The sequence below is a fragment of the Bufo gargarizans genome, chromosome 4 (assembly GCF_014858855.1).
Source record: "Bufo gargarizans isolate SCDJY-AF-19 chromosome 4, ASM1485885v1, whole genome shotgun sequence".
NCBI lineage: Eukaryota > Metazoa > Chordata > Amphibia > Anura > Bufonidae > Bufo > Bufo gargarizans.
The window spans coordinates 462338352-462360434 of NC_058083.1; the positions used below are offsets into that span (position 1 = coordinate 462338352).

Here is a 22083-nt window from a genome sequence, read left to right on the forward strand (position 1 = left end):
TGATAAACATGTAGTTCTGCATTATACAATAATACACAGGTTTATAAAAATATGCAGATTTATTGGTTACAAGGTCATAAACATATATAAGTAAATAAACACAATGAAACATGCAAATGAATATATATAGCGTTAATATAAAGCATTACAAGCTTAAGAATACATGTGAGTGGAAATAACTTGTCACATTATAACAAAGCTATTAGGTTAGGATATCAAAATATAAACATAAGTTATATACATTACTTCTGTTCAGAGAAAGCCTCATGATATCAAGATAGGCATGTCTAATCCTAGACATCAATATAGAATGCTAAATACATTCCGCTCCCTTCTAACCAACTATACATCACATGACTTGAAGATGGGAAAATCCATTCAAGGATATAACTTAGAAGAGATAAATGTATCCTTCTGCCCCATCCTGGACTATTTTCACACATATAACTTTGGTAAGACCATTAAGACAAATAACAGGGATCTAGGATCTTTCCTAGACCATATCTTAAATGGGAAGGACTTGAAATAAGTCTTTCCTGTGGGAATCCATCAATTAGCTTGGCGAAGAATGTTCTATCAATATATATATATATATATATATATATATATGCAATCATTTACTGCTTTGCTAAATTATGAGTCTAGATTCTTCTGCAGGTAGAATGAAGTCTCACAATATCCTAAGACTACATCTCAATATGGAGATAATCAATTAACCACCTCCGGACCGCCTAAAGCAGATTTGCGTTCCGGAGGTGGCAGCACTGCGCACAGTCACGCATATACGCGTCATCTCGCGAGACGCGAGATTTCCTGTGAACGCGCGCACACAGGCGCGCGCGTTCACAGGATCGGAAGGTAAGCGAGTGGATCTCCAGCCTGCCAGCGGCGATCGTTCGCTGGCAGGCTGGAGATGTGATTTTTTTAACCCCTAACAGGTATATTAGACGCTGTTTTGATAACAGCGTCTAATATACCTGCTACCTGGTCCTCTGGTGGTCCCTTTTGTTTGGATCGACCACCAGAGGACACAGGCAGCTCAGTAAAGTACCAGAAAACACCACTACACTACACTACACGCCCCCCTGTCATTTATTAACCCCTTATGAACCCCTGATCACCCATGATCACCCCATATAGACTCCCTGATCACCCCCCTGTCATTGATCACCCCCCTGTAAGGCTCCATTCAGACGTCCGTATGATTTTTACGGATCCACTGATACATGGATCGGATTCGCAAAACGCATACGGACGTCTGAATGGAGCCTTACAGGGGGGTGATCAATGACAAGGGGGTGATCACGCATATAGACTTCCTGATCACTTCCCTGTTATTGATCACCCCCCTGTCATTGATCACCCCACTGTAAGGCTCCTTTCAGACGTCCGTATGATTTTTACGGATCCACGGATACATGGATCGGATCCGCAAAACACATCTGGACGTCTGAATGGAGCCTTACAGGTGGGTGATCAATGACAAGGGGGTGATCACCCATATAGACTTCCTGATCACCCCCCTGTCATTGATCACCCCCCTGTCATTGATCACCCCCCTGTAAGGCTCCATTCAGACGTCCGTATGCGTTTTGCTGATCCGACCCATGTATCCGTGGATCCGTAAAAATCACACAGACGTCTGAATGGAGCCTTACAGGGGGGTGATCAATGACAGGGGGGTGATCACCCCATATAGACTCCCTGATCACCCCCCTGTCATTGATCACCCCCTGTAAGGCTCCATTCAGACATTTTTTTCAGACCTATTCTCACGCTTTAGGGTCCCTAAAATGCCAGGGCAGTATAAATACCCCACATGTGACCCCATTTCGGAAAGAAGACACCCCAAGGTATTCCGTGAGGGGCATATTGAGTCCATGAAAGATTGAAATTTTTGTCCCAAGTTAGCGGAAAGGGAGACTTTGTGAGAAAATAAAAAAAAAAAAAATTTCCGCTAACTTGTGCCAAAAAAAAATTATTCTAGGAACTCGCCATGCCCCTCACGGAATACCTTGGGGTGTCTTCTTTCCAAAATGGGGTCACATGTGGGGTATTTATACTGCCTTGGCATTTTAGGGGCCCGAAAGCGTGAGAAGAAGTCTGGGATCCAAATGTCTAAAAATGCCCTCCTAAAAGGAATTTGGGCCGCTTTGCGCATCTAGGCTGCAAAAAAGTGTCACACATGTGGTATCGCCGTACTCAGGAGAAGTTGGGGAATGTGTTTTGGGGTGTCATTTTACATATACCCATGCTGGGTGAGATAAATATCTTGGTCAAATGCCAACTTTGTATAAAAAAAATGGAAAAAGTTGTCTTTTGCCAAGATATTTCTCTCACCCAGCATGGGTATATGTAAAATGACACCCCAAAACACATTCCCCAACTTCTCCTGAGTACGGCGATACCAGATGTGTGACACTTTTTTGCAGCCTAGGTGGGCAAAGGGGCACACATTCCAAAGTGCACCTTTCGGATTTCACCGGTCATTTTTTACAGATTTTGATTGCAAACTGTCACAACCAGACAGCTGAGAAGCTCTGACAGAGGCCTTTCAGAACCTCCTCCTTGAATTTCTGTGTTGTGGTATTCAGCTCCTCCTCTCGTCAGCCTCTCTCAGCTGTCATGTCTTAATTGCTTCCCTTTAAATGCCTCCCCAGAATGCTTTTCTGGGCGGCTTATATTTCTTCCTGGAGTGTGTGTGCACGCTGATCTGTCCTCCTGTTTGCTTCAAAGCTAAGTGTACTTTTATATGTTAATATCTGTTTGCTGGATCCCAGATGACCCTGACTCCCTCCGTGTCTTGTGTAGGGAGCCGGTGGTCGTGTCCCCTCACTATAGTAGGGTGCTCAGGGCTTTATAGTCAAGGTTCGTGGATATGCAAACCTCCACCATTAGGATCTTTGCATAGGCTGAGCAGCCAGGGAAAGTGCCAGGTCTTCTGCAGGGGTCTCCCTTGGTTCCTTAGTTTTTGGATCCAGCGAGTCGTTTATACATGTTGCTTTGCCTTGTTACCTGTACACATTCCGTGACATTATAAGCCGCCAAAACCGTCTTAAGCATGGATCCGGTTTCACTTTTGGCTGAACGCTTCCAGGGTCTTTCATTGGAGGTAACTGACCTCCGTAAGACTTTGTCTCAGCTTCAAGTGACCGGTTCAGCTTGCGTTCATGGAGCTTGTTCTGAGCCTAAGATCTCGCTCCCGGATACGTTCTCCGGGGGTAGTGAGAATTTTGTGCGTTTTAGAGAGGCTTGCAAACTCCATTTTCGCCTTCTTCCCCATTCTTCTGGTGATGAGGAACGGAAGGTGGGGATCATTATATCGCTGCTCAGGGGTAACGCTCAGTCCTGGGCCTTTTCGCTGCCGGAGGGGGCACGGCCCCTCCGTTCAGTGGATGAATTCTTTTTAGCCCTGGGTCAGATATATGATGATCCGGATCGTATTGCTCTGGCGGAGTCTAGACTACGTCTCCTATGCCAGGGTAAACAATCCGCAGAAATATACTGCTCAGAATTTCGGAGTTGGGCAGCTGATACTGGTTGGAATGATGCTGCACTCCGAAGTCAATTTTGCCATGGTCTTTCAGAGGGATTGAAAGATGCATTTGCCTTTCATGAAAGGCCTATTTCTTTGGACTCTGCTATGTCTCAGGCCGTTCGTATTGACAGGCGTCTTAGAGAGAGAGGAGAGATCTCTCCTTCCTGTCATACTCGGTCCCAGGACTGTGCAGCGGTCCCATTCTGTGCGCAGGGGTCTCAGTCGCTGTCAGCCCCTTCTGAGCAGGAGCCCATGCAGCTGGGGTTGATTGCTTCTGACAATAGAAGATTCAGCCCGCATGAGAGGGTTTGTTTTTGTTGTGGAGGTATTAATCATTTGGCAAATATTTGTCCCTCTAGGAGATTCAGGCAGTTCTCTGGGTATAATAAAGAAACAAAGAGGAAAAAATCTTTGAAAAATGTTCCGTCTGTTACTATTGGCAGGATTGAGGCGGAAATTGAAGATTTTCCGTTTGCTTGTAGTTCCCGTTTTGTCCTGCCGGCTAGGGTGGCGCTAGAGAGCAAGAACATTTTTTGTGAGATTTTTGTGGATAGTGGAGCAGCGGTTAATCTCATTGATAATCACTTTGCGATAACTCATGGTTTCCAGGTGTGCGCTTTGAGAAAGGATATTCCTGTGTTTTCTATCGATTCCGCTCCACTTTCTCAGAAATCATTAAAGGGCATAGTTCACAATATCCGTTTAATTGTGAGTGATGCTCATGTTGAGGATGTGTCATGTTTCGTCCTTAGCGGTTTGCCGACTCCTCTAGTGTTGGGGCTACCCTGGCTCACTAAACATAACCCCACCATTGATTGGCAAGCAAGGCAAATAAATGGTTGGAGTGACTTTTGCAGAGAGAATTGCCTCACGACATCTGTTTCTGAGGTTGCTACTAAGACTGTACCATCTTTTCTCTCTGAATTTTCGGATGTCTTCTCTGAGAGTGGAGTTCAGGATTTGCCCCCGCACAGGGAGTACGATTGCCCTATTAATCTCATCCCAGACGCCAAGCTGCCTAAATCTCGTTTATACAATCTTTCCCAACCTGAGAGGATCGCTATGCGTGCTTATATCTCTGAGAGTCTGAGAAAGGGACACATACGACCCTCGAAGTCACCTGTTGCCGCTGGTTTTTTCTTTGTTAAGAAAAAAGATGGTTCTTTAAGACCTTGTCTGGATTTCAGGGAGCTGAACAATATCACAATTCGTGACCCTTATCCGCTTCCTCTGATCCCGGACCTGTTTAACCAGGTTGTTGGGGCTAAAGTCTTTTCCAAATTAGATTTAAGAGGGGCATACAACCTGGTCAGGGTCAGAGAAGGGGACGAATGGAAGACGGCCTTCAATACCCCTGAGGGCCATTTTGAGAATTTGGTTATGCCTTTTGGGTTGATGAATGCCCCAGCCGTTTTTCAGCATTTCGTGAACAGCATTTTTTATCATTTGATGGGAAAATTTGTATTGGTGTATTTGGATGACATTTTGATTTTTTCTCCCGATTTCAAAACTCATAAGGAACATTTACGTCAGGTCTTGCTCATCCTGCGGGAGAATAAATTATATGCGAAACTGGAAAAATGTGTGTTTGCGGTTCCAGAAATTCAATTTCTGGGGTTTCTTCTCTTCGCTTCTGGTTTTCGCATGGACCCCGAGAAGGTCCGCGCTGTGCTTGAGTGGGAGCTTCCTGAGAATCAAAAGGCGCTGATGCGTTTTTTGGGCTTTGCCAATTATTACAGGAAGTTCATTTTGAATTATTCTTCTATTGTTAAACCACTCACTGATATGACCAGAAAGGGGGTAGATTTTTCTTCTTGGTCAGTAGAGGCGCGTAAGGCCTTTTCTGATATCAAGGAGAGTTTTGCTTCCGCTCCCATCTTGGTGCAACCTGATGTTTCATTACCCTTCATAGTTGAGGTTGATGCTTCTGAGGTGGGTGTGGGGGCGGTCTTGTCTCAGGGTTCCTCTCCTGCCAATTGGCGACCGTGTGCCTTTTTCTCAAGAAAACTCTCCTCCGCAGAGAGAAATTACGATGTGGGAGATAGGGAATTGTTGGCCATCAAGTTGGCTTTTGAGGAATGGCGCCATTGGCTAGAGGGGGCCAGACACCCTATTACCGTATTTACTGACCATAAAAATCTGGCCTACTTGGAGTCAGCCAAGCGTCTGAACCCGAGACAGGCCAGATGGTCGTTGTTCTTTTCTAGGTTTAATTTTGTTGTCACGTTCCGCCCTGGAGTTAAGAATGTGAAGGCAGATGCCCTATCACGTTGTTTTCCGGGAGGCGGGAATTTTGAAGACCCGGGTCCCATTTTGGCTGAAGGTGTGGTGGTCTCTGCTCTTTTTCCTGAATTGGAGGCAGAGGTGCAGGCAGCCCAGTCAGAGGCTCCTGATCTTTGTCCTCCTGGGAGGTTGTTTGTGCCTCTCGCTTTAAGACACAAGATTTTTAAAGAACACCACGATACGGTCCTTGCTGGGCACCCGGGGGTAAGAGCCACACTGGATCTCATCGCTCGGAGATTCTGGTGGCCTGCGCTTCGTAAGTCGGTTGAGGGTTTTGTGGCAGCCTGCGAGACTTGCGCTCGTGCCAAGGTCCCTCATTCACGGCCATCAGGTCCTCTCCTTCCCTTACCCATTCCTTCCCGTCCTTGGACACATCTGTCCATGGACTTTATCACGGACCTGCCTCGTTCCTCGGGGAAGACTGTGATTCTGGTGGTGGTGGACCGTTTTAGCAAAATGGTGCATTTCATCCCTTTTCCTGGTTTGCCCAATGCTAAGACGCTGGCGCAGGCATTTGTTGATCACATTGTCAAGTTGCACGGTATTCCTTCAGACATAGTCTCTGATAGGGGCACGCAGTTTGTTTCCAGATTCTGGAAGGCTTTCTGTTCTCGCTTGGGGGTTCGGTTGTCATTCTCTTCTGCTTTCCACCCGCAGTCGAATGGCCAGACAGAGCGCGTCAATCAGAATCTGGAGACATATCTGCGTTGTTTTGTGGCGGAGAATCAAGAGGATTGGTGTTCTTTTTTGTCCCTTGCTGAGTTTGCTTTAAATAACCGTCGTCAGGAGTCCTCTGATAAGTCACCATTTTTTGGTGCATATGGGTTTCATCCACAGTTTGGGACTTTCTCGGGAGAGGGGTCTTCTGGTTTACCTGATGAGGACAGATTCTCCTCGTCTTTGTCATCTATTTGGCAAAAGATTCAAGATAATCTAAAGAGCATGAGTGAGAGATATAAGCGTGTGGCTGATAAGAGACGTGTGCTTGGTCCGGACCTGAATGTTGGTGATCTGGTGTGGTTGTCTACCAAGAATATCAAATTGAAGGTTCCCTCCTGGAAGTTGGGTCCTAGGTTTATTGGGCCTTACAAAATCCTGTCTGTCATCAATCCTGTTGCATACCGTCTTGATCTTCCTCAGACTTGGAAGATCCATAATGTTTTTCATAAGTCCTTATTGAAACCTTATGTTCAACCCATTGTACCCTCGCCTTTGCCTCCTCCTCCGATTATGGTTGATGGGAATCTTGAATTTCAGGTCTCTAGGATTGTGGATTCTCGTCTTGTCCGCGGTTCTCTTCAGTACCTTGTTCAGTGGGAGGGGTATGGTCCTGAGGAGAGGATGTGGGTCCCAGTGACGGACATTAAGGCCTCTCGTCTCATCAGGGCATTCCATAGGTCCCATCCTGAGAAGGTGGGCTCTGAGTGTCCGGAGTCCACTCGTAGAGGGAGGGGTACTGTCACAACCAGACAGCTGAGAAGCTCTGACAGAGGCCTTTCAGAACCTCCTCCTTGAATTTCTGTGTTGTGGTATTCAGCTCCTCCTCTCGTCAGCCTCTCTCAGCTGTCATGTCTTAATTGCTTCCCTTTAAATGCCTCCCCAGAATGCTTTTCTGGGCGGCTTATATTTCTTCCTGGAGTGTGTGTGCACGCTGATCTGTCCTCCTGTTTGCTTCAAAGCTAAGTGTACTTTTATATGTTAATATCTGTTTGCTGGATCCCAGATGACCCTGACTCCCTCCGTGTCTTGTGTAGGGAGCCGGTGGTCGTGTCCCCTCACTATAGTAGGGTGCTCAGGGCTTTATAGTCAAGGTTCGTGGATATGCAAACCTCCACCATTAGGATCTTTGCATAGGCTGAGCAGCCAGGGAAAGTGCCAGGTCTTCTGCAGGGGTCTCCCTTGGTTCCTTAGTTTTTGGATCCAGCGAGTCGTTTATACATGTTGCTTTGCCTTGTTACCTGTACACATTCCGTGACACAAACTTCTTCTCACACATCTGGGCCCCTAGAATGCCAGGGCAGTATAACTACCCCACAAGTGACCCCATTTTGGAAAGAAGACACCCCAAGGTATTTTGTGATGGCCATAGTGAGTTCATGGAAGTTTTTATTTTTTGTCACAAGTTAGTGGAATATGAGACTTTGTAAGAAAAAAAAAATAATCATCATTTTCCGCTAACTTGTGACAAAAAATAAAAAGTTCTATGAACTCACTATGCCCATCAGCGAATACCTTAGGGTGTCTACTTTCCGAAATGGGGTCATTTGTGGGGTGTTTGTACTGTCTGGCCATTGTAGAACCTCAGGAAACATGACAGGTGCTCAGAAAGTCAGAGCTGCTTCAAAAAGCGGAAATTCACATTTTTGTACCATAGTTTGTAAACGCTATAACTTTTACCCAAACCATTTTTTTTGACTCAAACATTTTTTTTTATCAAAGACATGTAGAACAATAAATTTAGCGAAAACTTTATATATGGATGTCTTTTTTTTTGCAAAATTTTACAACTGAAAGTGAAAAATGTCATTTTTTTGCAAAAAAATCGTTAAATTTCGATTAATAACAAAAAAAGTAAAAATGTCAGCAGCAATGAAATACCACCAAATGAAAGCTCTATTAGTGAGAAGAAAAGGAGGTAAAATTCATTTGGGTGGTAAGTTGCATGACCGAGCAATAAACGGTGAAAGTAGTGTAGTGCAGAAGTGTAAAAAGTGGCCTGGTCATTAAGGGGGTTTCAGCTAGCGGGGTTGAAGTGGTTAATTAATTTATTTGCCAATCTAGATGGTATAATTTCACCCACACTATCAAATTAGTCTTAATAAAATGAAATATCATTTTCTGTGTCTCTTACTAAGTCCTAGTAGAAATCTCACTTCTGCTCCTAGGAAAGCTGGGTGGTCCATCATAGCGCATCTAACCATGGCCTTCATCCTGATAGACACCTCTAGAGAGCTCAACTTGTCTCCTTCTCCTCCCTTTCTTGTGTGTTCCCTTGTCTTCCCCTGTGTATGGTTTATGATCACAAACTTATCAGTTAGACACACCTTCCTAGTTTGGAACTTTCCAATCCTAGTCGGATGGGCGTGATCATTGATAAAAATGTGACATCGTAACCTTACCCAGAATGCACTTTTGCTACTGTTGTAATGTCACCTACTGATACCTAGGTGGCACTGCTGTGTAAGCTATTTGCATCATAGTATAAAGGGTTAACTTATGTAAGTCTGAATAAACGTATTATATACATTTGACCTTAAAAGCTTTAATTCAAAGCTATAGGGATTCATTCTGACACTTGTAGCAATTAGAGACAGACCTCTAGGCATCTCTCTAAATGTTTCTCACACTGTTGGTTTAAATATCATAAATAACTTGAATGGCCTTGTTTTCTCACAGAGATATCAGTACCTCCTGTCATACCAAAAATTTGAATAATTGTTACAAAACACACATCTTCACAGACACTCTTTTAGAGACGAATATTCTCCTAATGAGAAATATATAATATACTGGATACATTTTTTCATAACATATAACAATATAATATAATATATATTATATGTTCTACTGATTGTCTTATGCTAAGGACTAAGGCTCATTAAATGAATACATGAATATTATATATTTTGCTTCTTTAATAAATTCCTAATTGTATATGTAATTAGCTGCATAGAGCTTATCTTTATCTCCCGTCATAAATTTTAAAGTAGACAAGGAGGCCTCCTCTCAGACTGGTACATTCATGAGAAGAATAACACTGAAGAGTAGAAACCTTTGTACGACCTTACTTTGGCCTACTCAAGACATACAAAATTGTAACTATGGTTGAGCATGGCTCTTAAAGGCAATGCACATTCATCTTGACTAGAATGAATTGGATATCAATGCATTTACCTATGAAAAGGCACAACAGGCGCTACTTTAATTCTCTTATTTCTTACATTTGCTTGCAGGTATGTATTATTGAGCCTGGCAATTATACTCCAGCCACAAATCTCCAACCCCATGATAATGCAGAAAAACTCTGGGATTCCCTTCCTGCAGAGGCAAAGAAGATCTACAGTAAGGAGTTCATAGAAGGTGCAACATACTTAGTAAATAAGACACTTGATGACGGCAGCAAAAACAGCTATGAGGTTGTGGACGCCATTGTAGATGCTCTCACATCACCTACTCCAAAAGCTCGTTATCTCGTTGCCAACTTTGTAGAAAAGGTTCTTGTTTACTTATATTTATGGCTTCCAACACTTCTTTTTGATAAAACTTTATCTATAATATATTAATTATTAAATATGGGGTTGTCCCACGAAAAATATTCTACAGTTTTCAAACTTGTGTAATTGCGTGTAATTAAATCTTTAGCATAGCCACTGAGTTATTCAATAAAATGTATCTGTATAGCGCCACCTGCTGTTTGTCTTTTTCTTATTTCTTTGTCCTGCTCACTGAGATGGCCGCACATGCTCCGTTTCATCCTTCAACTGCCTCCTGAGCTGTGATAAGGAGAGCTGAGACACGTCCCCTTAGCGGCAGCAGAAAGGACACATCCCATTGCTGTCAGCTTGATATAAATTTAGCAGAGAAATGAATGTGGAGATCTCTGGATCCATGTGAGATACAGGGCGGGATCTAGCTTTGTTAGATAGCGATTGTCATGTACTAGATTATGTCTGATTTTCATTTTTTACATTAGTAATTAGATAACCACTTTAATGGAACTAGAACAGTTCAGAATGAAAGATGTCGGGTAAAAAATATACATAAACCTCTTAAAGGGTTTCTGTCATCAGAAAAATGGGTATCAACCTGGCTGACATTAGCGATGTGCTAATGTCAGCTGTCCATAACTATATTAGTCCCATGTCACTATGTGCTGCCGTTATTTAGAAAAACAAACTTTTATAATATGCAAATTAGCCTCTTGGAGCAGGGGGGGGGGGCGTTGCACCTGCTCCTAGAAGCTCAGTTCGCTCACCTCTTTCCACGCCGTTCTACACTTGATTGACAGGGCCAGGCCAGCATTGGTCTCCAGTCTGCCGGGGAAATCTCGCACCTGCGCCGTCCCATAGAGAATTCGGCGCAGACGCAGTGAGGGGAGGACGCCCGCCGGCTCCGGATCCTCATTGTGGCATATTCAGCGCAGGCGCAGTGAGGAAGCCGGCGAGTGTCCTTCCTTCATTGCGCCTGCGCTGAATACTGAACGGGACGACGCAGGCGCAAGATTTCCCCGGCAGACAGGAGACCAATGCTGGCCTGGCCCTGTCAATCAAGTGTAGAAGGGTGTGGATAGAGGTGAGCCAACAGAGCCACTAGGAGCAGGTGCAACGCCCCCCCCCCCTGCTCCTAGAGGCTCATTTGCATATTATAAAAGTTTGTTTTTATAAATAACGGCGGCACATAGTGACATAGGACTAATAAGCACATAATTAACACATCGCTAATGTCAGCCAGGTTACTACCCATTTTTCTGATGACAGAAACTGTATAGCAGTTAGAAAGTAGGGTAGAGGGAAATGTGCCAGAGAGGCTAGCCCTGATCTGACACACCCCAACAAGTTTGCAAGGTAGGCAGATGAGGGGGATGTCGGTTCAGAGAGAGCACTGCTGCAGCCGGACACTTCTTCTGCCAGTCAGGGGAATGTCGGCTCCAGTAAGCAGGGAACCAGGAGAGCAGGGCAGGCCAGACAGGTGCTGATAGTGAGAGACTCAATTATTAGGGGAACAGAAAGGGCAATCTGTCACAAAGACCGGGATCATCGAACGGTGTGTTGTCTTCCTGGTGCTTGAGTTCGAAACATTGCGGATCGGGTTGACAGATTACTGGGAGGGGCTGGAGAAGATCCAGCAGTCTTGGTCCATATTGGAACCAATGAGAAAGTTAGAGGTTGGTGGAGCGTCCTTTAAAATGATTTTATGGATTTAGGGCAAGGACCTCAAAGGTAGTATTTTCCAAAATACTACCTGTACCTCTAGCCACACAACAAAGGCAGCGGGAGATTAGGGAGGTTAACAAGTGGCTCAAGAACTGGTGTAGGAAGGAGGGGTTTGGGTTCCTGGAAAACAGGGCCGACTTCTCTGTCAGCTAAAGGCTCTTTCGTAGGGATGGGCTGCACCTCAATGGGGAAGGGGCAGCTGTGTTGGGGGAGAAGATGGCTAGAAGGTTGGAGGAGTGTTTAAACTAGGGACTGAGGGCAGTGTAATTACATTATAGGATAGGAAGATAGTGCAGATAGAGACCATAAGCAAGGTAGTGGGACTGAGGGAGCAATGGAAGGAGGGACTAGAACAGTTGAGAAGAAAAGGTGTAGGGTAAAAAATATACATGAACCTCTTAAATGTATGTATACTAATGCCAGAATCCTGACTAATAAAACTGGGGAACTGGAATTAGTGATGTGTGAGGAGGACTATGATATAGTGGGAATAACTGAGACATGGCTGGATGATAGCTATGACTGGGCAGTTAATGTACAGGGTTACAGTCTGTTTAGAAAGGATCGTCAAAACCGGAGAGTAAAGTGTCTGCCTTTATGTAAAGTCCAATCTAAAGCCCACAGTCCGAGAAGATATAAGTGAGGGATATGAACATGTGGAGTCACTGTGGGTAGAAATACATGGAGGCAAAAACAATAATGACTAATAGGAGTTTATTATAAACCACCTAATATACCAGAGTCCACAGAAAATCTACTACTAAATGAGATAGACGAGGCGGCAAATCATAATGAGGTCGTTATTATGGGGGACTTTAACTACCCAGATATAGACTGGGAACATAAAACCTGTACATCTCATAAAGGAAACAGGTTCTTGGCAATAACCAAAGACAATTAGCTTTCCCAACTGGTTCATGACCCGACTAGAGGGACGTCATGCTGGACTTAGTATTAAAATGGAAAAGAATTGTGATGGCACACTCGCATTTGGATAGAATGGAAGGATTTTTATTGTTCTATAAAATAATTAGTAATATTATTTGAATTTCATAAAAGTTATAAAAATATAAGAGATCCTATATGTATATAAAGTATATTATATATTCTGATCAAAGTAACTGTTCTTGGTATTATTCAGTACGAAATATATATTTCATTGGGTATTGTTAAACAGGGATTCCCTAGAATTGAAAAATAATGTCCATAGATGTTTAAAAGAGTTCTTCAAGGAGGTCCTGAAATCAGCGAATTTACAATCCACAAGAAGGCTAAATAGTAATTGATGACTGTCTTTAGTTAAATAGTGATATTCTTAAAGAATGTGCAAGCTCGCATATAAGGTCCAATATATTATGAAAAAATATGAAAAAATATATTTTAAGAAAAAAGTGCCGTGCAAAAAATTGAAAAAGTTGAAAAATGTGCTCAATGAGTAAAATACGTTGTGCACAACAAAGGTAATTTATAACATGCAGTTATTCTTAAAAAATGTGTTGATAAAAACATACACCATGTAGATAATGTTCATATATTATGATGATGAGGAGTCGATGTTATTATGAATACACCAGTATTTGGTCCTGTATTCACCGGGTTTTCAAGTGTTGGTGTCCGCCTTTTAAAGAGAGAGCGACTCTCCTGGCAATTTTCCAATTCACTTGAAATTGGATGATAATTATCCCGATATATTTCAGTGCTTTGCCGTTGTTGTGGGCAGAGTACATATGTTGTATTTATGGAGAAATAATACAAGAAGATGTAGTTTACTTTACCCCTATTCAGTTCGTTACAGCGTCTTCCGTCCTGCAAGGACCTTCGTGGCGTCCCACGTGATCACTTGCCTTACCACGTGATGCTGCACGTGATGATGATGTAGCCTGACGTCACGCGGTGGTTGTTCCTGATTGGCCAATCTTCCTCGCTGCGGGAAATTTGAAAGAATATCGCCTTGGCGAGTATTTTCTTCCGATGATTTTCAGTTTAGTATTGTTAATTTCCTTATGGTCCTCACTGCTTCCTCTGACCAGACGCGTTTCGGGACACTTTCTGGTCCCTTCTTCAGTGGTCACCATCACAATTCTTTTCCATTTTAACACATCCTCACGGTTTTAGGTGTACCGGTGATTGAGCACCTCTATCCATACTGACCGTCTGGTGAGCCACAGAACCCCCTCTATTTTGGACTTAGTATTAACCAATAGACCTGACAGAACAACAGATGTGCAGGTTGGGGGAAACCTGGGAAATAGTGACCATAAAGTAATAACCTTTCAATTATCTTTCAAAAGAGTGTTTCTTCAGGGAGGAACAAAAATACCAAACTTCAAAAAAGCTAAATTTAGCCCACTAAGAGAGGCCACAGGCCTGACTAACTGGGAAAAAGTCCTCAAAAAAAAAAAATACAACCACAAAATGGGATATTTTTAAAAGCATCCCAAAATCTAATTGTGAGAGGTACATACCTTATGGGAATAAAAGATTAAGGAACAAGAAGAAACCAATGTGGATAAATAGAACTGTAAAGAAAGCAATAAATGACAAAAATAATTTAAATCACTAAAACAGGAGGATAACGAGGAAGCACTGAAAAACTATAAAGAAAAAAAATCTGAGAGATTAATTACCGAGAGATTAATTGCCAAAGAGAGCAAAACTAACCCTAAAATAGTCTTCAATTATATAAATGGTAAAAAGTATAAATCTGAAGGTGTCGGCCCTTTATAGAGTGATGAGGGGGGAGTTGCAGAGAGCGATGTATTCACTGAAGAAAATAAACTGTCAGATGAAATGCAGAATGTAAAAGTAAATTCCCCAGTGGTGTTAAAAAGATTAAAATAGACAAATCACCAGGACCAGATGGCATACACCCCGTATCCTAAGAGAATTAAGTAATGTCATAGCCAGACCCTTATTTCTGATATTTAAGGACTCTATACTGACAGGGAGTGATCCACAGGATTGGCACATAGCAAATGTGGTGCCAATATTCAAAAGGGGTCCAAAACAGAGCCCAGAAACTATAGGCCGGTAAGTTTAACATCCGATGTGGGTAAACTGTTTGAAGGTTTTCTAAGAGATGCTATCTTGGAGCACCTCAATGAAAATAAGCAAATAACGCCATATCAGCATGGCTTCATGAGGGATCGGTCATGTCAAACTAATTTAATTAGTTTCTATGAGGAGGTAAGTTCTAAACTTGACAGCGGCGAATCAATGGATGTTGTATATCTGGACTTCTCCAAAGTATTTGACACTGCATAAAAGGTATGTATATAAAATGAGAATGCTCGGACTGGGAGAAAATGTCTGTATGTGGGTAAGTAACTGGCCCAGTAATAGAAAACAGAGGGTGGTTATCCATGGTACACACTCAAATTGGGTCACTGTCACTAGTGGAGTACTTTTTTGGGGGACAGGCAGTGTATATTAGGGGTCAGTACAGAGATCTCTCCCATCATCTATTTATCGCTGTGACTGACAATGGGACATCCTCTGCGTCTGGAGGAAAGAAGGTTTGTACACAAACAAAGAAGAGGATTCTTTACGGTAAGAGCAGTGAGACTATGGAACTCTCTGCCTGAGGAGGTGGTCATGGTGAGTTCACTGAAAGAGTTCAAGAGGGGCATGGATGTATTTTAGGAGTGTAATAATATTACAGGCTATGGTACAATTTTTTTTAACCTGTTTACTAGGTAGAGCAGTGGTATATCACACCCACAAATTGCTGAATTTCACCCTAAAATGTAACAGACAAATTAGTGATTTTTTTTACCTGTCTACTAGATATACCAGTGGTATATCACACCCAAAAATGGGTCAATTTCACCCGAAAATGTAACAGACAAATTAGTGAAATGACATAAATAAAATACGTACAAAAAATTAAAATAAACTTGATTTATGAGGTGGAGGTCCACATGGAGTAGGAATTTGAGGAGGCGGTGGACGTAGCGGTGTAGGTGGAAGCAGCGGTGGAGGAGGACAAGGTAGCCAACACCGGTTTTTGGTTTTAATATATATATTTTTTATTAAGATACACTCCAAAAGAGTGTGAAATATCCAAAATACAAGAATGAGCAATTGCGCTGTAGTATAACAATGGCTGGTTAAGGCCGATATACATGTCTATTCTTCACAAGGTACAGACAAGTCTTGTGGGATCCATGCCTGGTTCATTTTAATGAACTTGAGCTTGTCCACATTGGCTGTGGACAGGCGGCTGCGCTTGTCTGTGATAACGCCCCCTGCTGTGCTAAACACACGTTCAGACAATACACTGGCTGCAGGGCAGGCCAGCACCTCCAAGGCGTAAAGGGCAGGCTCAGGCCATGTGCCCAATTTGGAGACCCAGAAGTTGAAGGGGGCAGACCCGTAATTTAGTACGTGTAGGCGTGTGCACACATACTGCTCCACCATGTTGGTAAAATGCTGCCTCCTGCTAAGACGTTCCATATTAGCTGGTGGTGCTGGTTGTTGTGGCGTGCTGACAAAGCTATTCCATATTTCGGCCATGCTAACCCTGCCTTCTGAGGTGCTGGCGGTGCCCCAGCTGCGTTGGCAACCTCTTCCTCCTCCTCTGCCTTCGCCTTGTGCTTTCTCTGTGCCCCCGCTGTCAAGTGGGAATGCCACCAGCAGCGTGTCTACCAGCGTGCGCTTGTACTCGCGCATCTTACGATCACGCTCCAGTGACGGAATTAAGGACAGTACGTTGTCCTTGGAACGGGGAGCAGTGTTTTTAAGGAGGCACAGAAGTGGGATAGTAACGCTGAGAACGGCGTTATCGGCACTGGCCATGTTGGTGGAGTACTCAAAACAGCGCAACAAGGAACACAGGTTTCGCATGGAGGCCCAGTCATTGGTGGTGAAGTGGTGCTGTTCCGCAGCTTACCCGTGCGTGCTGCAGCTGAAACTCCACTATCGCCTGCTGCTGCTTGCACAGTCTGGCCAGCATGTGCAAGGTGGAGTTCCACCTTGTGGGCACGTCGCATATGAGGCGGTGAACGGGAAGGCCGAAGTTATGCTGCAGCGCTGACAGGCGAGCAGCAGCAGGGTGAGAATGCCGAAAGCGCGCACAGACGACCCGCACTTTATGCAAGAGCTCTGACATATCGGGGTAATTTTTAAGGAATCTCTGCACGACCAAATTCAGCACATGTACCAGGCAAGGGATGTACGTCAAACCGGCTAGTCCCAGAGCTGCTACAAGATTTCGCCCACCACCAGGCCGGGCTTGACCCTCACTGGCACCAACCACTCATCGGTCTGTTGTTCAAGGCCCGTCCACAGCTCCTGCGCGGTGTGGGGTTTGTCTCCCAAACAGATAAGTTTTAAAACTGCCTGCTGTCGTTTACCCCTGGCTGTGCTGAAGTTGGTGGTGAAGGTGTTACGCTGACCGGTTGAGGAGGCGGTAGAGGATAAGGAAGCGGAGTAGGAGGAGGAAGCAACAGGAGGCAAACTGAAGCGCCCTGCAATCCTCGGTGGTGGAAGGACATGCTCCAAACTACTATCCGCCTCGGGCCCAGCCGCCACTGCATTTACCCAGTGTGCTCTTATGGAGATACTGTATAACAATAACGGCCCTGACCGTGCTTACTGGTCCACGTATCAGTAGTGAGGTGCACCTTGCCACAGATGGCGTTGCACAGTGCACACCTGATTGTGTCCCCCACTTGGTTGTGCAGGGAAGGGATGGCACGCCTGGAAAAGTAGTGGCGGTTGGGCATGACGTACTGTGGGACAGCCACCGCCATAAGGCTTTTAAAACTCTCCATCTCCACCAGACGGAATGACAGCATTTCAAAGGCCAGTAATTTTGAGCTGGCATTCAGGGCCAGGGATCGGGGGTGGGTAGGGGGTACTTCCTCTTCCGCTCCAGTGTTTGGGAGATGGAGAGCTGAATGCTTCCATGGGACATTGTGGAGATGATTGGTGACCCAGGTGCTGGTGTTGCTGGCAGATCCTCTGTTTGTGGGGTGGCAGGTGGCACTGTTACTCCAGAGGTGGACGAAGAGGCCTAGACTGCAGCAGAAGAGGAAGCAGGAGGAGCCAGAGACCTTTCTAGATTTTTGAGGTGTCTACTCCAGTGCAGCTCGTGCTTTGCACTTAGATGCCTGGTCATGCAGGTTGTGCTCAGGTTGAGAACGTTTATGCTTCGCTTCAGGCTCTGATTGCACAGCGTGCAAACCACTCGTATCTTGTTGTCAGCATATTGTCTGAAGAACTGCTACGCCAGGGAACTCCTTGGAGCTGGCTTTGGTGTGCTTGGTCCCTTGCTGCGGTGGGCAGTAGCAGGTGTACTGTCTATGGGGCGGCCGCTCTGCTTATGCACCTTGCTCCCTCTTCTGCTGTGCTGGTGGCTTTGTACGACCACCGCATGACCTTGATTCCATGTGGGGTCGTGGACCTCATCATCCTCCACATCATCTTCTACCCAGTCTTCACCCCTGCCCTCCTTGTCAGTCTGCACACTTTCAAAAGCCCCAGCAGTTGGCACCTGTGTTTCGTCATCATCGGAGACAAGCTGCGATGGTCCTCCCATGTACTCATCTTGAAACATAAGTGGTTGAGCATCGGTGCACCGAATCTCTTCCACTTCTGGGGCAGGGCTAGGTGGATGGACCTGGGAAACCCTGCTGTGACGAAACCAACCTCGCCACGGTGTTTTGGAGGGGGCTGGTTGCTAGCCTCTTGCCTCAGGATTATGGCCCATACTAACTTTAAAGAAAACAGGCCGGCCACACAGCTTAAATCTGTCTTTGGAATTGTGTTTTATGTTATTATGCGTTCAGTTAAATTGTATGTTATGTGAGGGCACCCAGATAGCTAATATTATTGTATTCGTGTATTCTGAGTGCCATTCACCTAATGATATGCACTCAGACTTGAGCTATCTGGGGATATGTTAAATGTCTGTGTTTGCTGTGGGGTGTGCCATTGTGTATTTGGGTGGTGATTCCTGTCCTGTTGTTCCCACATATGTATTGGTGTTTTCCCTTTGTCCTGAGACATAATTAGGATTGCTCCTCGGGTGTCGCCAGGCAGAGAGGAGGAAACCATGATGCATTGTGGGGATGTGTTGTGTCTGTGTATCCTGAATTTCTGCATATCTGTACTGTGTCGCAGTCTCCATTCTGGTCCCCTAAGGGCGTGGCCACCAGATGGGGACCTGCATAAATACGGGCGGGTAGCCCTCAATAAAGGGTTCCTGTTTTATCCTTCATCATGCTGAGACTGGTGTTTGGATAGCTGATCAAACTGGGGGATTGCTATACGCATGAAGATTTGCTATACTCCCCTGGCATAACTACGAGCTCTTGTAAGAGCTGTTCCTGCTCTCTGGCTGTAGGAGAGGTTCACCCACTGGAGCCTGGAGCCTTGTCGTAGGTCCAGCGTGGGTGGAGGACGGTGAGACCCCAACCAAGCTGCGGCGGTTCGTGGGGTCTGCAGTGCGTACGGTGTCAAGTGGAGTGCTTGGAGTCCTCGGAAAGCACTAGGAGCATCTATCGACGGAGGTACCCGGTCGGGGTGCTAGGCGTTCCGTTACATTGGTGGCAAGCAGTGGGATGGCGTCCTAGTGTGAGGAGAAGCAGCTCGGAGACACCGTTCGTGGAGTATATTGAGGGCAACGCTAGTATCCGTACAGCGCCCCTGGCTACAGCAGGATGGAATCAGGCTAGTCTTCGAACAGCGTTCCACTACGAGGAGGATGATGACCCGGACTGGAGGGATGCAGTCCGGAAAGGCGTCTGGCACGAGGCCCTGGAAGATGTACAGCGTCGGCGGGGCGAGTGTCTCCCCAGTGAGGAGCAGCAGTTGCGGATGCGAGTGGCCCTGCGAATGCCCCTTCTGGGAGAGGAGCCCCTGAATGAGTGGGTGACAGAACTGGAGAGCCTGGTATGGAAGGAGCTTTGGCTAGATGACGCCTACCAGGCACTCTGGTGGTATGTGATTCGGCACTCTCCCTGGATGGCTGAGCACGACAGACCCGAGGGTGAGGATTATGATGGCCCTGGCCTGTTGTTTGAGGCCTTCGCAGAACCGGAGTTCGGAGATGCTGGAGGGTCCCGGTTCTGGGATATCTATGACTACAGAGAGGCTATGCATGATTGGGCTACAGCGAGAGAGGTGAGACAAGACCTGGCATCTCTAGTCACAAAGGAGTGGGAGCTGGAGCAGGACTACCAATACTTCTTCAGCTCAATTCGGTCCCAATATACACTGCCAGAGAGCTGGGTGGCAGTCCCAGACCTACAACCCTACAGCTGGGAAGACCCGACTGAAGTATCCCCTGCTTCAGTACCAGCTACAGAGGTAGGGGTCCTCATAGACTGGTCCTGTGAGGAACCACAACAGGCAGGTGGAGAAGGGACCGAGGGCTCTCCACCGGGATGCTGGGATGCTGGCCCAGACCCTCAGCGGCAGCCGGAGTTGCCAGGTGTGGACGCAGGTGATCCTGACTCGCAAATGTTGAGGGACCTCACAGACTGGTCCTGGGAGGACCCACAGATGGCAGGTGGAGATGGGACCGAGGTCTCTCTACTGGCCCTACAGGGATGCTGGGCCGCCTGCCCAGATCTCCAGCGGCAGTACATATCACAGGGAGAGGAGACAACCGGTCTCTCTCCCCAGCGGCAACCTGAGTTCCAGGGGGAGGAGATGCGGGGTCCCTCTGCCTTACAGCAACCAGAGTCCTGGGGAGGAGAGGCAACCGGCCTCACCTTCCACCAGCAGCCGGAGATACCGGGAAAAGGGGAACACAAGCCCCTCTGCATGGGCGCAGATGAGACCGCGGGCTCGGTGCCAGTCCTACAGGGATGCTGGACAGTCGGTCCAGATCCCCATCCATCTCCGCAGGGATACCAGGAGGAGGAGGTAAGCGAGCCCTCCCCTTCCCAGCTACTTCCCAACAGAGTTCTGGGGGCAGGGGATGAGCCTGTGCTACCCACTGATTTCTTCCCAGCGGAAGAGCTGGCATCAGGGCAGAGCGCCGTCGGCCTCTGCCCTCCTCTATCCTCTTCTCCAGAGCCGGACATCCCACAGGCTACCCCAGCGGAAGTGCTGGCATCTGGGCAGAGCGCAGTCGGCCTCTGCCCTCCCCTATCCTCTACTCCAGAGCCGGACTTCCCACAGGCTACCCCAGCGGAAGAGCTGGCCTCTGGGCAGAGCGCAGTCGGCCTCTGCCCTCCCCTATCCTCTTCTTCAGAGCCGGACTCCCCACAAGCGACCCCAGCGGAAGAGCTGGCATCTGGGCAGAGCGCAGTCGGCCTCTGCCCACCAAGTACCTACAGCTCCAAGCTGGAGAACCACAAGACAGCAAGGAGTCGCAGATGCCCGCTCAACAGCTGGGGACATACGGAACAGTGCCAGGCCCCAAAATTCAACAGGTCCAGTATGGGGTTGTGGTTGGACTGCCAGACTAACTCAGGTACTGACCGTGAGGTCAGGTATCTGGTTAGTCTTCCCTGGAAGGGGGAGATGTGTGACGAAACCAACCTCGCCACGGTGTTTTGGAGGGGGCTGGTTGCTAGCCTCTTGCCTCAGGATTATGGCCCATACTAACTTTAAAGAAAACAGGCCGGCCACACAGCTTAAATCTGTCTTTGGAATTGTGTTTTATGTTATTATGCGTTCAGTTAAATTGTATGTTATGTGAGGGCACCCAGATAGCTAATATTATTGTATTCGTGTATTCTGAGTGCCATTCACCTAATGATATGCACTCAGACTTGAGCTATCTGGGGATATGTTAAATGTCTGTGTTTGCTGTGGGGTGTGCCATTGTGTATTTGGGTGGTGATTCCTGTCCTGTTGTTCCCACATATGTATTGGTGTTTTCCCTTTGTCCTGAGACATAATTAGATTGCTCCTCGGGTGTCGCCAGGCAGAGAGGAGGAAACCATGATGCATTGTGGGGATGTGTTGTGTCTGTGTATCCTGAATTTCTGCATATCTGTACTGTGTCGCAGTCTCCATTCTGGTCCCCTAAGGGCGTGGCCACCAGATGGGGACCTGCATAAATACGGGCGGGTAGCCCTCAATAAAGGGTTCCTGTTTTATCCTTCATCATGCTGAGACTGGTGTTTGGATAGCTGATCAAACTGGGGGATTGCTATACGCAGAAGATTTGCTATGCTCCCCTTGCATAACTACGAGCTCTTGTAAGAGCTGTTCCTGCTCTCTGGCTGTAGGAGAGGTTCACCCACTGGAGCCTGGAGCCTTGTCGTAGGTCCAGCGTGGGTGGAGGACGGTGAGACCCCAACCAAGCTGCGGCGGTTCGTGGGGTCTGCAGTGCGTACGGTGTCAAGTGGAGTGCTTGGAGTCCTCGGA

At 46.3% G+C, this 22083-nt stretch overlaps 1 protein-coding gene across 1 annotated transcript in view; it reads left to right on the top strand.

The window, feature by feature from the left end:
* The window catches only part of LOC122936288 (retinol dehydrogenase 7-like), a 53682-nt gene extending 43455 nt beyond the window's left edge, over positions 1–10227 (top strand). Inside the window, exon 4 of the mRNA XM_044292417.1 lies at positions 9775–10227. Coding sequence (XP_044148352.1) covers positions 9775–10104 — 330 coding nt within the window. The 3' untranslated portion in view covers positions 10105–10227. The remainder of the gene's footprint in view (positions 1–9774) is intronic.
* The last annotated feature ends 11856 nt before the right edge of the window (positions 10228–22083 follow it).